Here is a 17,073-nt window from a genome sequence, read left to right on the forward strand (position 1 = left end):
CATTATGTTATAAGTCATCTTCATCATTGCATTAGCTTGTTCCTTGTATGCTATTCATTAGCTTGATGAAGGGTTGAATGAGGAGTATTATTGAATGCTTTTCCTTTACCTACTTGATTTCTAGGCTTGAACCTACTTAGTTGAGCTCTTGTTTGAATGAAATTCTCTTGATCTTTTTCATAATTTTCATGTTCATCATAGTTTTACAGAGTAAAAGTTTGTATGCTCTCTTCACATTGCATGCATTCTAGGACATTTGATTCTTGAATTCTTTCATTGGTTGAAGGATCTGAGTACTCATGAAGTTCTTCAAACGTGCCATTTTCTTTCAAAATGACTACATTTGGATGCACAAAATGCTCTTGGTCCATGTCCTTTGGGCTTCTAATTTTAATCAATTTGTTCTCTAGAATTCAACATCACCGTTTTTCCTATTTGTCATGAGATAAGCTTATCATTTCTCTTGATAAGCTTATCTCGATGAATTCTAGTTAATTTGCAGTTTCGCCATTGCAGTCAAATCCTACTAAACATGGCCATTGAATTTCAGCCCTTGACCATTACAGACGAACCATCCACATTTTTTCAAAAATCAATGAAAACCATGGCACGGTAGAAAATCCAGAAATTCAAATTGCAAATCTGTTTTATATATTAATATGAATATGAAAATATTGGAGCCCTAAATCAAACCCAGATACATGAACCATACACTGAAAGTGGCAAATATCTTAAAAACAGGCAAGGGCATCATATATATTCCCATAATTGAAAATTAAAATACATTACAGAGAGAAATGTTTATTTGTTTTAAGTTAAGGGGCCTTAAGCCCATGAAACTTAAAACTGCATCTACAAGTAGCCTGCGCACTGCCTCTTAAGTGGCTTCTCCAAGACAACAGAGATATACATTTCTTTGAGCTCGGGCCCTCTATCCAACTTAGGGGCAACAGACCATTTCAGCTTCTTATACCCTAGCTGCTCAATCATGGGCACATAGATCTTCAGCTGATCCTTTGTGCAGAAAAAATGATCTAGCCAGAACAGGCCTCCAGGCCTCAGAATCCTGTAGATATCATAGAGTACAAATTCCAGCAGCTGTGAGGGAATCCAATTGCTCAAGACATGCATAGAATGAACAATGTCCAAAGTATTTTCAAAGAATGGCAGCCTCTGTGTTATAGTGATATACATGGGAATAACCCCTCTGGAGGCAATGAAACTGTTGAAGGGCCCGTTCAAGTTCATGGAAGTCGTACCTGTATGATACAGAAGAAAAGATACTGGTATAGAAATATCAAAAGCACCTGCACTTCAACTCCGCCTCAAGTAGGACACAAAAAATAAGCAAAACCTGATGCTTACTTCAATCTCTAGGGTACCAGGTTCATTGTCGGGACAACTGGTCTTCAAAGAGGTTATATTTGACCAATGAATCTCCATCTTGCTCTTCATACCACCCTCCAAGACTTCCCAAACAAGTCTACGCTTTGCATCATAGCATTTTACCACCAAGTCTCCTTCATATCTTGAAATACGCTGGCATCATCAGCATCTTTATGTCAATGCAATCTTGCTAAATGTGCATTACTTACTACCATATCATGAGTTTCCATCAGTGGATATCAAAAGGCTTGTTCACGTGAACAAAAAATATTTAATATGTTCTGACAAGATTGAAGAATTTAATATACAAACTTAGCTGTATGAATTTCTTATGCATATTACCTCCCAAGAACCAATTCTCAAAACCAAGGCTGGGAAGTTTGAGGCCTTGTACTTGTCAGCAATAGCCGGTCCTGGTGCACACTTTGATTCATTCTTTCTCCCCACCTCCAGGCTGGAATTATTTATAGCTAAGGGAGCTGCTGAGTCCCCTTCAGAAAGATTCATTTGAATAAGTTCTATGAATGAAGGTGTTTTCTTCAGCGTTAAACCCAATGGACTAGCCTCCTCGAATGGATGCAACAAAAATCCTGGAGAGAATGTCGTGCTTGTTACAGGGCTCCCCTGCTAATCCACCAAAACATGAAATAGAAGCATCATTGCCAAAGAGAATAGAAGGTAGATACAAAAACAAACTAAGGAAATCCACACCATGCAATGCCTCAGCGAAGTTTTGTAGAAGCACACAACTTTCTTAAATTCCTCAACAATGTCAAAAGACATATTTTCAATTCTTGATACCCTACAAAAAAAATCAAGATTCTCAAGACATTCAAAATTTATTAATGACCAACCAGGTAAAAACAAAAATCTATTTGAGGTTGTAAACAAATTCAGAGTGCCACTAATACAGCAAACATCGTATTATTGACGATTTAAACAAATTTTGGGCAAAAACGTATTTTGAGCAAATGATGTTTTATTTAATTTTGCCTAACAGAATTTCAGGGCTCAAACATAGCTTCATACTTGTAAGTCACCAACATTCTTGAAGTACTCTGGGAGGTTTCAACCAATTGCTTATCCATTTACACTTTCATTCATAACAGTCTTGGTGACCCAGGGTACTCTTCAAATCACTTTTCTCAAAACATTTCAACATAGCCGTTGGAAAAAGGGAGGTGAATTGAATAGTTAAAAACTTAAAGACTCTTTTACTCCACCTCTACAGGTCCTAAGGAGAGATGTTTATTTGGTTTTGCACTAGCAAAGCTCAAGGCTCAATCATAACTTTATGCTTATGTTTCACTCACGTTATAGATGAGGCTTAGCAATTCTGCGTAAATTTTCAAACATCATAGCCGTTGGAAAAAGGGAGGTAAATTGAATGGTTAAAAACTTAAAAATCTTTAACTCCATCTCTGCATGTCCTAAGGAGAGATGTTTATTTGGTTTTGCTTTCTAGATGTGGCTTAGCAGCTCTGCACCAGCTTCTTAGAAATTTTCAAACATTTCATTTCACTCGTTGCAATCATGGTGAACCAGGTCCCTCTCCAAATCACTCTCCCCAACTCCATCTGTATTCTCACAGGCTGATGATATGGATACCTTTAGGCTCCTTTCGGCCTAGAGACCAACCCTGATCCATTTATTTCAAAAATAAAGACTCACCCAAAGCAAACTACACTCCATAAAAATGAAAAGAACAATGAATATGTCCTGTAACAACCATAGGATTAAAGTCTATTTGTTGGTTTTATAACTCATACTACAACATATAATCAAACTCAACATAATCAATGATGGGTATGTTCATGCAGGCCAGATTCGTAATAAAAAAAAAGCTAAAACTCAAATAAAGGACTTGAAAAATAAAAATATAAAAAATGAGCATTATTCACTGGGAAAATTACCAGATGATACTTGGTGCGCTTGTGTCTCAGATGGTGTTCTTCACCAGCAGTTTCATCCGCATCTATTTTTGTAGTGCCATCGTGATATTTAGTCATAAGATCGCTAGCCATGATTGCTAAAAACTCTCTCCTAAAACCCGGCTCCATTTCCACCACGGTTAAATCCAGGCCCAAAAACAAGGTTCAGTTCTTATTATTGTTATCATAAAAGCTGCCCTAAATTGCTCCCTGCACCATGATGCCGCTTCACCCGAACTAAAATATATATATAATCAAGCTGAATATAAATAAAAGACAAGCTCCCAAGCTCGATTTTCCCTATTCTGCCATTATGTTAATTAGCACATTCAATCAAAATCATCAAATTGGCAGCAACCTGCAAATCCACTTATTCTTCTCTCAATAACCTCCTTTCTGCAGATTTCAAAGCTCGATTATAACTGAAACCCAAAGCTCGATTATGACTGAAACCCAAAGCTCGATTATGGCTGAGACCCAATTCACCTAGTACAAAGCAGATAAGAGAAATTTGATCGAAGCCTCGAAAAAACGGAGGGAATGCCAATGGCTGAGTGGGTTTCTAATCAATTTGTCTGCGTTCGAATCGAAGGAAATTTTTTGACAACAAAATGGAAAGGCCCACCGATAGTTCCTGAATGGGTGATCGAAACATGCAATCTCGATGATGCCCAGTGGCAATCTCGATGATACCCAGTGGCAAATCTGCTCAACCCACCTATACATACTTTTGATTTTTCCCTTCTTCGCCCCCTTATATTTTCATGTTTGCTTACCCGATGGCCTCGTCATATCATGGGACCGCCTGGCAGCATGCTGTGAGGGAATCCAATTGCTCAAGACATGCATAGAATGAACAATGTCCAAAGTATTTTCAAAGAATGGCAGCCTCTGTGTTATAGTGATATACATGGGAATAACCCCTCTAGAGGCAATGAAACTGTTGAAGGGCCCGTTCAAGTTCATGGAAGTCGTAATAATTGTTACATTCCGCTCCCTCATTCTCACGGCGAAAGTTCCTGTTCCTCCTCCGATGTCCAACCCAATTCGAATTGTCTTCTTCTTCAAATTCAAGACCTCGTCGACAGAGTAATCCATGGAGCCACCGCCATTAGGGTGGGACAGACTACAGGAAGAACGCAATCCTGGTGGACTGCTTAATATCCAATACGCATCATCACCCAGCCTCGCCCCTTTGAGACTCTTGCCTTCAGATAGAACACACTACAGCAAGAATGTAACCCTGGGGGACTGCCTAGGATTCAGTATCCACCATCAACCAGCCTCATACCTTCGAGATTTAGTAGACACGCCTGAACTTCTCAAAATACATTATACCCCATCTCCCAGCCTCGTGCCTTTGAGATTTCCTGCCATTTGGGTAGGGTCCATTACAGTAAGAATGTAATATGGGTGGACTGCATGGTATCCAATATGCATCGTTACCCCAATCTCATCCCCTTTGAGATTCCTGCCATGAGGATAGGGCATACTGCAGTAAGAATGGAATCCTCGTGGACAATTTATTTTTAGAAAGTAGACACACCCACTACTCAAAATGAATATGCACCATTTCCCATCCTCATTCCTTTGAGACTTCCTGCTGTTAGGGATCAGGACAGGGCACACTACATTATGAACTGAACACTGATGGAATGCTTAGTGTCTGACATGCACCATCGCACAGTCTCATCCCTTTGAAACTCCTACCATTAGTTTAGGGCAGACTACAACAAGAAAGGAATTCAAGAGGACTGCCTAGTATCTAATATGCACCATCACACATCCTCTGCCCTTTGAGACTCCTGCCATTTGGGTAGGTCACAGTGGACACAACAGTGAAAAATGAAATCCTGGTGGACTGCTTAATATTAGAAAGCGGACACACCTGCACTTCTCAAAATCCAACATGCATGATTGCTGGCCTCATCCCTTTGAGGGTTACTGCCATTAGGGTAGGGCACACTACAGTAAGAATGGCCGGATGACTAATGCCGTTATGATCTTAATTAAACAAATAACTTGCTGAATTTAATTAACCAGAAATTAAATTTCAGGCCATATCATCAATCACACAATAGCTGGAAATTAAATAGTGGAAGCATAAAACAGTTTCACACATACAGAGGTAATTTCTCCTTCAAAATCAGATTTTCTTTCTTTCAAAAACACTTACGAAGAAACCTTCACAGTGTGCTAAAATCCAGCAGCTCTATGGTCAACAAATCACCCTAAACTGAGTAGCACAGTGGGCGCGAGAAGATACGGCATGTTGTATGTCTGGACTGTGTTGCTTTATGGATTGCACAGCCCTATCTTCATGAACATATGGAACTGTTTTGTAAACTACATGGAACTTCCTAGATCCGTTTGAATGTACATATCTGCTCTGCATGGTCTCGTCAACAGAGTAATCCATGGAGCCACCGCCATTTACCTACCTGGTTTTCTCCCGGCCTTGAAGATTGAAGCAGTCTTTGCAGTCATCGAAGCCCTTCTGGTATTTTCTCTGAATGAGGCACGAGTAATTCTTGCAAGAATATGCAGTCCAGACGACACTGGAATCAGGGGTTTTTCCCATGCTCGGCGCACAGATGTCAAGTGGAAAGTGGAACGTTTTTAAAGGTTTTTTAATGTTTTAAAACATTTTTTATTAAATCAGATGGCTGATTTTTGTTCAATCGTCTAACAAAAGATCTAACGACTACGATTAGGACAGAAAGGCATTTGGGAGAGTTCATTTCAGAGGGAAACGCCTTACGACGTAAAAATTTAATTTTAAATTATTCTTTATTTTGAAAATAACTCTTCATTGTCATCACGTCATCACGTCATATGCTTAAACTAAACCTTCTTTGCATTTCATATTCTTACTTTTATATGAGTTAAGTAAACAACTCTTAAACCAAACCTTCTTTGCATTTCATACCAAACCTTCTTTGCATTTCATATTTAGGCCGATAGGCCTTCCTTTGAAACAGACTTTCGTCGTCCTTTTGTCCATGTGATTGACATGTGTCTTCCATATTCAGCGAGCATCTGTAGAGAGAGAGCTTCCATTTGACATATGTGCGCACCGCCGGACTTCGAGAAGAGTCAGTTTGAATTAGGTATAGAATTTATTGCTGGATAATGCGCTATGCTCCAGCTGTGATGCAAAACGTTTCATTTCCGAGAACCGCAAAATCAGATTGGATGGTTTTGAAGGCAGGGAAAGAATGGCTGCTAAATCCGAAGAATTTGACGCTGTTGATATGGGGGATTGCCGTGGCAGTTTCAGGAGCTATTCTATTTTTTCTTATGGTTGGCCTTCTGAATAGGGCCCTACCTACAAAGAAACAGAGGGATGTCTGGTACGAGGTCAACAATCAAATTATAAATGCTCTCTTTACCCTGTTGTGCCTTTACGAACACCCAAAGCTTTTTTATCATCTTTCACTTCTCATTAGATGGAAACCAGAGGACATTGTCAAGCTTAGAAAGGTCTACTGCAAAAATGAAAGTTAAAAACTTCATGAAAGCGCGCACATTATGGTAGTAGTGCTACTTCTGCAACTGACAATTTTTGGACAGTATGCGGTCTCTTGTCTCAATTGGGTTTATAAGAGATTAGAGCGTCCAGCTATTGCTGTGGATTTGAGCGAAGGCGTTTCAATAGTTGCTGCTGTTGCAGCTGCTCTATATCTAATCCTCAGTCCTCTCAGAAAGGATTACGAAGCTGAAACTGATTTGGAGGCTCAAGCAGATCTGACTCGGATAGGTGATAACCCTGTAAATGGTGAATCTACAGGTATGCTACTTGAAAAGAAATTCTCTTTTCTTCTAAGAGATAGTAAAAGAATGGAACCTAAACCGGAATGGCAGGGAGGTCTATTTGACTGCAGCAGTGATCATCCTGTTGTAGTTTTTTCAACATCTTGTGGGTTCTCTGTTTTTGGGTGGAACATGGAAAGACTAGGATTCAGGAACATGTATATACACAGTGACCTTCATTTTGTTTTGCATGGCCCCTTTTTGCATCTTCACCCTTTCTGCCATGAATATTCATAATGAGGATATTCAGTAAGCTCTTGCTATCACTGGGCTAATTCTTTGCGCTTTTGGGCTTCTTTATGGTGGGTATTGGAGGATCCAAATGCGGAAGAGGTTTGGCCTACCTGGGAATCGCTGGTGTTGTGGTCAGCCTAATGTGACAGATTTAGTGCAGTGGCTTTTCTGCAGTGTCTGTTCTCTGTGTCAGGAGGTTCGCACCGGAAATTTCTATGAGGTCTATGAAGAGCTTTGTCCTAGACAATATTTTGGCCAAGATTCACCAAACCAGAGAGATGCTTCAGCCAGATCAGTTCTGAGGCCGCGACTTTGTATCCAGAAAATCCACTATATATTCAACTTTTAGCTTGCAGAGTTACTATGATTCAAAAGAATTGCTTTATGTAGAGTATTCCAAGCCAGAAGAAACCCAGGGTGCTTTGTCATTGAACAATATGGACATTGGTGGGCAACGTTTAAATGTTGAGATGACAAAAGTTACAGTGTGCAGGTTTGCTGAGTGTTTGATCTTCACTTTTTGTGTTTATTGTATCCTTTATTATACCCATTCATCTCAAAACCAGTGGCTGTTGGCTTGGTATCACTTATAACTATATACTCCAAACTGCCTTGTACATTTCCAGTACATACCCTATTCAAAAGAGCTTGATGAGGCTGCCATGATGTCTGAGTGACAAGCTCTATTTGCATGCCTTTTACTCTCCAAAAAAATGCCTGGCATATGGTGATTAACTGAAAGGATTTAGTTCAACTTCTTTGTTAGGTGTTTGCATGCAAAGTAAGTTGAAGTCTTCATCAACAGATCTAACTCAAACAGATGCTCAAATGAACTCCAGCCTTTATGCCTTCTATATATTTAAAAATTATAAAACTTTATTGTGTTCAGTAGCACAGATCAAGCTTACCTTCTATGGTTGGTGTTTGCAACTTTGCATGCATTCATGTTCAATGTGACGTCTTAATAGAAAAAATTCTCTTGTGCAGTTGTCCGGTTCAACTCCTTCTGCTTGCATGCATGTGTGTATTGTGACCTTAAACATGCTTAAGCTAAGACAGTGAGAAAATACACTCCAGTGGTTAGATTGGGACTATATTTTTCTTTTCTTGCACATGCTTAAGCTACATATTTTCCTTTTCTTGCACAAGAGCATAGTATTTGCTTGCTTTATGCCTTATCTTCTTAAGTTTTTTATGAACTTTGAAAATGCAAATTGCAATCGAATCATTGACAGCGGTTCTTTTGAACAGGTTGTCTGTCTGAGGCTCCACAATAACTTTTCTCCTAGTACAATACATTTATAGTGGATGTTGAAGACAACCAATTGCTATATCTACATACTATAAATAATACTTTTACATGGTAACTTCATTTTGTATGCCTTTTCTTTCTTTTTTGAGCCTTCGTTGCTTGACTTTTCTTGTTTTGAAATTAGAGTTTTTTTGTTGGAAGAACAACGATTATAAATAGGTGCACTGATGACTATAAATATACAATGAAACCAGCGATTCATATGATCAAAACATTTTGAAATGGTCTATTTGTCATTCCCAATATAGCAATTAACAAGAAAAACGTGCTGCCTGGTTAACGTGTTAGGATAAATGATCAATGGTTAATTGAAGCATGTCTGGGTAAGTCAAGACATTTGCTTATTAATACTTAATGCTGATTTTGGTATTCAAGATCGTTTATTGATCACAGTCACATTTTGAGACGCTGAAATCTCTTAAAGCACAAATACATCTTTTAGCATTTTCGTTGGCAGCTGAACGAACTACTTGTAGGCTGCAATGTCAGTCATATATTCTACCCTCCCAAGAGTTCATCTATCTTGACCATCTTTACCAGTGAAGAGCCAAGCTGCAAGCTTCTGGTTTTGGCCGAGTTGGTTTAAGTAGGCAAACTACAAAGTTTCCACACAATTGAGTACATTTGTTGCTGCATATTTAGTATTTAGATTTCATGTCCCCCCCTTGGAGCAGGTGGCTACCCACGAACTCACTTCTTTCCAAAACAAAACAGTTGTATCGCTATGTAAGTGCAAAAGTTTTTTCTGATTGGTGCTATCCCAGAAGAAGAAATTTAGAAATGTTGATGCATATGCTTTAGTCGGATAACCCAGTGTGCTTGCTTGCATACTCATAAATATTTTGTTTATGGTGACAATTTAGAACTGTTGATGCATATGCTTTAGTCAGATAACCCAGTGTGCTTGCTTGCATACTCATAAATATTTTGTTTAAGGTGAAGTCACCATAAGCAAGTTGATGCATCAACTTGTGGCATCTTATTAGCTAATGAATTATTTATGTCAAGGCTATAAGGGTGCTAGAAAATCATCCTTATTTGTCTATGTATGAGTGTCTCTGCCATCCTTTTTTTTATTGAACCTTGTGCAAGGTATGAACTGATGTTAGTGACTAAACTAGTTTGTGGTTGCAAAAATTCTACATTAGTCTTTAGAAAAATATAAGTTATAGGCTATGTTTGGGATTTAAGTCTCAACAGTCTTGCCTATTTAAGGGTGCTCCTGACTAAGCAGTAAACCCCTTTTTGTTAAATAGAAGGGTCTATGCTGATGCTTCATCTTTGCAGAAACCTTGTTTGTATGGGTATACTAGTCTGGAAATGATTACAATGAGGGGTTACCTTTACTCAACGAAGGTTCAGATGTTTCACTTGTACCTTCCTCCTCAGGAGGCATGCATTTATGGATGGATATACATGAGTACTTTGCCAACTTGAAATGCTGGAGACTAAGCGTAAACAGATTTGAGATTCTTTCTTGCAATTTTCCGGCACTAACATTTCTTTACTTCATCATTTTTCTTCTTTAATTTGGTGTTCTTGCAGTAGTTAGTTGCAGTGGCTAATTTGTTCCTCTTATTATTTTTCTTGTATGCCAATTAAACAATTGTTTTATCCAATTGGCCGGAAGTGTATGTGACTCACACCTGGTCATTCAAGTGTTTTTTCCATGCAAACTGAACAGTTGTTCTGTTTATTTGAGAAGGAATAGAATAGCTTTTAAATATCCTGAGCACAAGCATTGAATTGCTTTTGGAAAATATGGTAGTGCCACCGGGAAATATAATTATAATTAGTGTACCAAAGCATTGAAAAACAATCTCGGATGGAAATATAAAATTTTAATTTGCCAATACATATGGTATATGACATACATATCTACAGATATTATCTTCAGACCAATTTTCCAATTTTTATACCATTTTTTCAATTTAAAAAATCTATCAACCTCTCTTTGCACTTTTTAGGGCAATTGCTAGTCTTACTTTTATATGTGTTAAGTAAACATGAAATAAACATGAAATAGTGAATCTTTCGGTGGCATATATTGCAACCAAAAAGTCATTGAAATTATATAAACATTACATCCATAGGCCTGCCTTCAATCGTTGGCGCAGTTGTTCCAGCTCACCCTCACCCCACCTTAGTTTCGGACAGCGACGAGCCGAAAGATACTCCAGCAACATTAAATGTTTTGCGCCGGACAACTCTAGCATCTCATCGCATTGATTAACGGCTAGCCTCCTCAGCTTCTTCAACTGCCCCAACCCTGGAATGCTCCGCAGCTTTTCGCAGTAAGAAACATTTAATATCTCCAAAGATATCAACATCTCAAGATTTGGCAATTCCTCTAGTCTGTGACACCGAAGGATCTGCAGATGTTGAAGTTTTGAAAGACCACAAAGCCCTCCTATTTGTGTCAATTCCTTACAATCCTTCAATTGCAGGCTCTGAAGGTTTGGGCAAACACAGCCAGAAAAGAATACCTCTGATATTTTCGTATCATACAGATATATCTTCTTGAGCGCAAACAAGCATTTGTCATCGTCATGGAAGGACTCCAACTTATTCAACTCTCGTTCTTCTTCAATCCTTTTAAATGGTAGTTCCAGCAACGGACAACTCCGCACCTCTAAATATAGAAGATTGTTCATCTTCATAAGTTCCTGTGGTAAGTGTTTTATCCCACATTCGACGAGGTGCAAGCTTTCTAAATTGCATAGGTTCCCAATCCAGTTGGGCAATTCTTCTAACCTATGTCCGCCCATGTGTAATTCTTTCAAGGACAGTTGATGCTCAACCTGGGTGGGCAATTCTGTCACATTAAAACAGCCTGAGATATCTAAGTATTCCAAGGTCGTAAGATTTCCAAGCGTGGTGCCGGAGAAGGCCAATTTATAGCATCTGTTCAAATCTAGACTTTTGAGTTGATTTAAACTCCCAAAAGATTCTGGAAGCGTCCTCAAGCTGGTAGCACCAGCTAATTTAATGTGCTGGAGGCTTGTTAGCCTTCCAAAAGAATCAGGCAGCGATGTTATTTGCGTGCAGCACTCTAAGTCTAAGTATTTCAAGCAGGGCAGTTCACAAAATTCTTCTGGCAAACTATTGAGCATGTCTGCATACGCTGATATGGTAATCTTTTCAAGGCGCTTCAATTGTCCTATGGACTTGGGAAACTTTGAAAATGAGAAGTCAGCCCAGATACGTAGCTCTCGCAACTGAAGAGGAGGCTGCAATGTTTGGCATCTATCAGAAAGAGGTACATGGATTTTGGCGTACAAAATGAAATGAAATTACAAAAGAAAAATACGCATACCCCAGATTCCTTCTTCCACAGTGTTTCCAAGCTGCGCCCTTCCACTTCTAAAACTCTTAGGTTCTCCATTGGTATACCAGCGGAGCCATCTGAGATTTGGTGACCGCGCTTTCTTCAATATGCGTTTCAAATAACGATCTTCAGTTGCAACAAATTCCAAATCCGAAATGCCACAAGAAGGAGAATAATTGAAGAGATGTTTTCCCCCAAACACCTTATACAGCCATCTTGGACGCCATGGGATTGACATTTTTGGTCGCCCCCATTTATGAAGATAACAACCAAGCATGGTAATCCCGCGAACTTGGATCATTGTCTGCTCGCATATGAAATGAAAAGTATACATATGACAGATTAAATCTTTCTTTCGAATAAATAAGCATATTTATTGTGAACATAAATATTGAAATTTAACCTGAATACAAAGGTTTCAATGATTGAAGTACTTACATGTGAGGATTGCTCCAGCAAATCATCAATGTCTTCGATGGATTGCTGCCAAAGACGACGGGTCCCTAATCCCTGCGCAATATTTCTTGCCAGGTCACGAATGTGATCATGCATTCTTATACTATTTTTTGCGTCTACTTCCAACAAACACTTGTCCTGTAGATTTTGGAACCCCTGCAAACCCCATATTCTTATAGCAGCATCTCTTTTTTCTCCTATGAAAAATGATGCAATATCTAAAAATATTTGCTTGTCATCTGAACTGAGCGAGTCGTAACTTATTTTCAGGCTTTTCTGTATCTCAGTGTTAGCAGTGTATCTCTTGTCAAGTTCAAGCAGTGTATCTTCCCAGTAACGTTCACATCGCCCACAAACAAGTGCCCCTAATACTTTCAGCAACAACGGCAACCCATCGCAGGCTTCAACAAATCGATCTGTCAGATCTGCAAATTCTTGTGATGGAAATCGCGGATTCAAGGCATAGCAACAGAAGAGCTCTTTGGAGTGTAATTGACTCAACCCCTTCATATTATAAATTGAGGACTCTAACACTCCTGAGCTTACGAGGACATGTTTGTCCCTGGTGGTAGCCAAAATCAAGCTATCAGGGTCAAGGAAAGCCCTAAATGACAAAAGCGCGTCCATTTGAGAGGCATCATCTACATCATCTACAACTATCAGAGCGTGACAGGATGAGAGATATTTTCGAAGTATCCCTACTCCTTCATCACTACTCCCAATTTCTCGTTTCATACCTGCTAAGTCTTCTAAAAGCTTACTTTGCAAATAATTTACAGATTTTCTCTTTATGGTTTCTCTTACATTAAATAGAAAAGAAGATTTACTATAATGTGATCTCCTAAGATTGAAGAATTCCTTGGCCAGAGTGGTTTTACCAACTCCACCCACACCCAAAATGCCCACAACCTTGGCCTCCACGCGCTCAGTCTCCTGCTTCTGTAGGACCGTGGTTTCAAATTCTTCCAATTTCTGGTTCAATCCAGTTGGGTATTTTGCCACATCCAACGGTGGCTTTGGAACACTTTTTAGAACGCTTTCCACTACCTTATCCAGTTGCTCACCTTCGTCGTCGTCGTCCCTGAATAGTGTAAATGAAGCAAATGAAAATAAAATACAGCGTATATCAATCTAACAAATGAAAACTAACGCGGATTTTAAAGGACAGTAGGAGATACAACTTACAGAATCACAAAACCGCTTATATCAGCAACAAAAGAAAGTGCATCTCTCCATTTCCGAAAACTGTCTGAGTTGTAGCGTGGCTTCTTTTCACCAGTTTCAGGGTCATGTGCAGTTTTCCCTTCAAGCTTTCGCAAGGCATCAGCGTACGCTCCGTCTTTGACCGTATGACGGAGCACAGAAGGTTCAACTCTGTAGAATACTGGAAGAATGATTTTCCCCGACTGTACAGACTCTACCATGAGGACAAGCTCGTCCAAGCACCAAGTAGATTCAGCATACGTTTCCGAAAAAATTGCAACGTGGACAGCCGCACCAAGGATTGCCTGTTGTATTTGAGAAGGGATATTTTGTCCCGCCTCCAACTCCTCTTTGTCCAAAAAGACTCTCAATCCCCTGCAAACGAGAGATCGATAGAGATAGCTGGCGAAAGTCCTTTTAACATCGGGGCCTCTGTGATTAATAAAAACATCCCAAGGAGGAGGAGAGTAAGAAGTGGAGGCAGAAGATGATGAGGCCATGGAGGAGGAAGCAGCAGAAGCCTGAGGGGAGATAGTTAGGCTCGCCATTGATACTGAAATTTGGAAAGGTGTGGACTGATAAACTGAATAACAACGAGATGAAACTTCAAGAAAGGCAAGTTCTATGTATGAATTCGTGTGAGCACGCATATGCCTTTTACCGGGCGTTGAGGAATGATGTGATGTGGGTGCTTTGGATTCCAAAGACGCGTGATTCCAAATGCCATCAACTGCTTTTACTTTGTGGTCCACATTGCATGGAATCCTTCCTACCACACATCACATCACATCAAGACTTTATTTTAATGGCCGACCAACACGTGAAGAGGTACCAGTTTCTCAAATATCATCCCTACACGGATCAATGGATTTTTCTTTAATGGCCCACCAACACGTGAAGAATTACCGCTTTCTCAAATATCATCCACTACATTTACTTTGTGGTCCCACCAACACGTGAGGGGAGGAGACTCTGCCGCAGGCATGGATTTTGATAAGCATTTGCCACTGCGGGTCGTATTTAGTATATTAAAAAACTAACAATAATAAACTAACATTTACTTTATGAATTATTTGTACCTAACAATAATAAATATATGTGCTACCAATTATTCGTATAGGTGTAAAGGTTAATTGAAGATTTGGGAAGATTTTTTGATTTTGATAATCATGTGTTAGGTAGGTGGTATTTTCTTTTTTTGTAAGCTACGGTGTTGTTCTTTTTTCTATTACTTCAAATTAAAATAAACAGCAGGAGAAGGTTGCCTTTAACTCACTTTCTTGGGGAAACCGAGTATTTAAGCCACCTAAAGTTCTTAATAGCCGACCAAAAATAAAAGATCCATAGTCTGATTATCCAGGCTAAATACACTAAACAGAGTTTCAGGTTTCTAATCCTACTTGCATGCATATAACGATTTTCCACTTCTAATATTTGAAACAAACTGAAATTATCTATACTATGCAGTTTCATCAAAATTAATACATATCTATATTTAATCAACTTCTGCCTCTGGTCGCTGGGTAGTCTCCTTGTTTGCATTCTGATTTCCTTCCCTTATCATTTGTTGAATCTCCTCAAGCTTCTTTTCTTGCATCTCCAATGTAATCTGAATAATTCTCAGCTCCCTCCTTAGGTTGGGGACTCCTTGCGCCAGTTCTGCCATCTCTGTTGCAGCTTGCTCCAGAGCTTTAGCCAGCAATCTTTTCATCACCCAGTATATATGTAAGGACTGTTTAAATAAAGACATTCTACCCCTAGTGTTGCCAGGGTCGTGGAGTAGGAACTCCCAATCCTCCATCTCGGAGTCGGACTGAGCTTGAAGGGCGTCTTCCTCCATATTCTGGATAATTCTTCTAATTCTTGGGTTCGTGTTCTGGTTATATGCCTTCTCTGCTTGCTGAATTTTCTTATCCAACGACCGGCTTGTCTTTTTGCCCGGTCTCCCTCTCTGCCCTTGTCGTCCTCCCCTTTCTCCTCGGTATCTGCTCGTTCCTCTGCCTCTCTTGCTGCTCGGTTCCATCCCGCTTCCCGCACCTCTTCTTCCCCTTTGTCTGCCGCTCTGCCTTACCTTTCCTCCCCGCTGTCCTAGCTGCTCGTCACCGGTTTGCTGGGTCTCCTAGCCTTCTACATTTTTGCTTCGCTCCTTACCCCACCTGCACTGATCTTGCCGGTCCTCTTCCTCCTCAGAATCATCGTAAATTTCATATATCTCCTCAACTGTCTCTTCCTTCGCTACCGCCTTGCCTTTTCTGTCCCTGTCTCTGCGCTCCTCAGCTTCCAGTTCTTCTACTGCCCTTGCTCTCTTCCTGGTTTCCATGGCGACCTCAGTGAGTTTTCGGCGCAACTTCGCTCTGTACCAGTTCTCCACCACCTTTCCTCTCCTCACTCTCTGAGTTCCTAAACAATTTTCTCGTTGTCGAATCCTTTGCTGCCGCCCGTTTATAATCTTCCTTACTCTAATCCGCTTACCTGTCAACTTGGCCTTCCGCTGCCACCTGTTTCTTTGCCCTCTGCCTTTCCTATCAATTATCCGTCTTCCCTCATTTCCATTTATGGATTCTGACATACCTCTTTTTCCTCCTCTCCGATCACTTGCGTTTATTATCTTGCTGAGTGGTGGTTGCTTCATTCCTGTCATCGCACACTTCTGCTGTACTGCAGCATGCCTGTCCATTATATCATTTCCCCGCCTTGTCTGACATTCATTAAATTTCTGGGCTTGCCGATCCATCTCACCTGCCCGTCGCACGAATGCTATGATTCTCGTTTGCTGCTTGCTCATTATTTTCATTCGTTGCTTGTTCATGGTCATAATTAATAATACCGGCCAATTCCTCCCACTCTCTGTTGGGCCGCAACATTCTCCACTGATTGTCAATCTTGCCGTTTCGACCCTTGCAACCCCAATTCGCAAGGAAATCTGCCGCTCGGTTTCCATTCCTTTTCACATGATTAAAGATTTTATAGTCAATTCTTTTTAGAAGATCTGCTATTTCTTGAACGATCCCTGCCGTTCGCCAGCTATTGGTGACCTGCTCCCAGTTCTTCCCGTTATTAAGTTTCTTTAGGATTTCAATTGCTATCTGAGAGTCTCCTTCTATTTCCAGGTTTCTATAGCCATTTCGAATCGCAATTCTCAAACCTTGGTGAATCGCCCATAATTCGGCCTCATTATTTGTCATCTCGCCGCCCCACTCTGCATAGATCCATCTGGTGTTTCCCTAACTGTCTCGGAAGATTCCTCCGAATCCGGCATTACCTGGGTTCCCCTTCGATGCCCCGTCAAAGTTTAACTTCGTAAAATTGTCTTTGGGGTATGCAAACTTGTCATAGCTTTGAGGTCTCGTACTAAGTCTATCAATTTTTTTGTTATGCACCATTTCATATTTCAAATTTAGGTTCTTTAG

At 40.0% G+C, this 17,073-nt stretch overlaps 2 protein-coding genes and 1 pseudogene across 2 annotated transcripts; all 3 read right to left on the reverse strand.

Annotated features, from left to right (window-relative positions):
• Positions 1-852: 852 nt before the first annotated feature.
• On the reverse strand, positions 853-5,898 carry LOC149235953 (putative methyltransferase At1g29790 pseudogene; annotated as a pseudogene).
• Positions 5,899-10,757: 4,859 nt separating this feature from the next.
• On the reverse strand, positions 10,758-14,268 carry LOC149235954 (disease resistance protein L6-like). The gene is made up of 4 exons (XM_089368725.1): positions 13,646-14,268; positions 12,443-13,541; positions 11,993-12,308; positions 10,758-11,836 (listed from the first exon to the last, which is right to left on the reverse strand). The coding sequence occupies exons 1-4, from the start codon at positions 14,209-14,211 to the stop codon at positions 10,758-10,760; spliced, it is 3,060 nt and encodes a 1,019-aa protein (XP_089224851.1). The 5' UTR covers positions 14,212-14,268.
• Positions 14,269-16,398: 2,130 nt separating this feature from the next.
• Positions 16,399-16,848, reverse strand: LOC149235955 (uncharacterized). Its single transcript, XM_089368726.1, has one exon. It carries the CDS (start codon positions 16,846-16,848, stop codon positions 16,399-16,401), a length of 450 nt encoding a protein of 149 aa, XP_089224852.1.
• Positions 16,849-17,073: the final 225 nt, after the last annotated feature.

Source organism: Pinus tabuliformis, chromosome 8, assembly GCF_031772625.1.
Source record: "Pinus tabuliformis cultivar Carrire ecotype Pingquan chromosome 8, CPIR1, whole genome shotgun sequence".
NCBI lineage: Eukaryota > Viridiplantae > Streptophyta > Pinopsida > Pinales > Pinaceae > Pinus > Pinus tabuliformis.

Bases quoted from the DNA above. Each gene is read 5' to 3' on its own strand.
- LOC149235955 (XM_089368726.1), bottom strand. From the start codon at position 16,848: ATGACAAATAATGAGGCCGAATTATGGGCGATTCACCAAGGTTTGAGA.
- LOC149235954 (XM_089368725.1), bottom strand. From the start codon at position 14,211: ATGGCGAGCCTAACTATCTCCCCTCAGGCTTCTGCTGCTTCCTCCTCC. The intron at 13,542-13,645 runs GTAAGTTGTATC...TACACTATTCAG, and splicing joins ATAAGCGGTTTTGTGATTCT to GGACGACGACGACGAAGGTG. The intron at 12,309-12,442 runs GTAAGTACTTCA...ATATGCGAGCAG, and splicing joins TGCTGGAGCAATCCTCACAT to ACAATGATCCAAGTTCGCGG.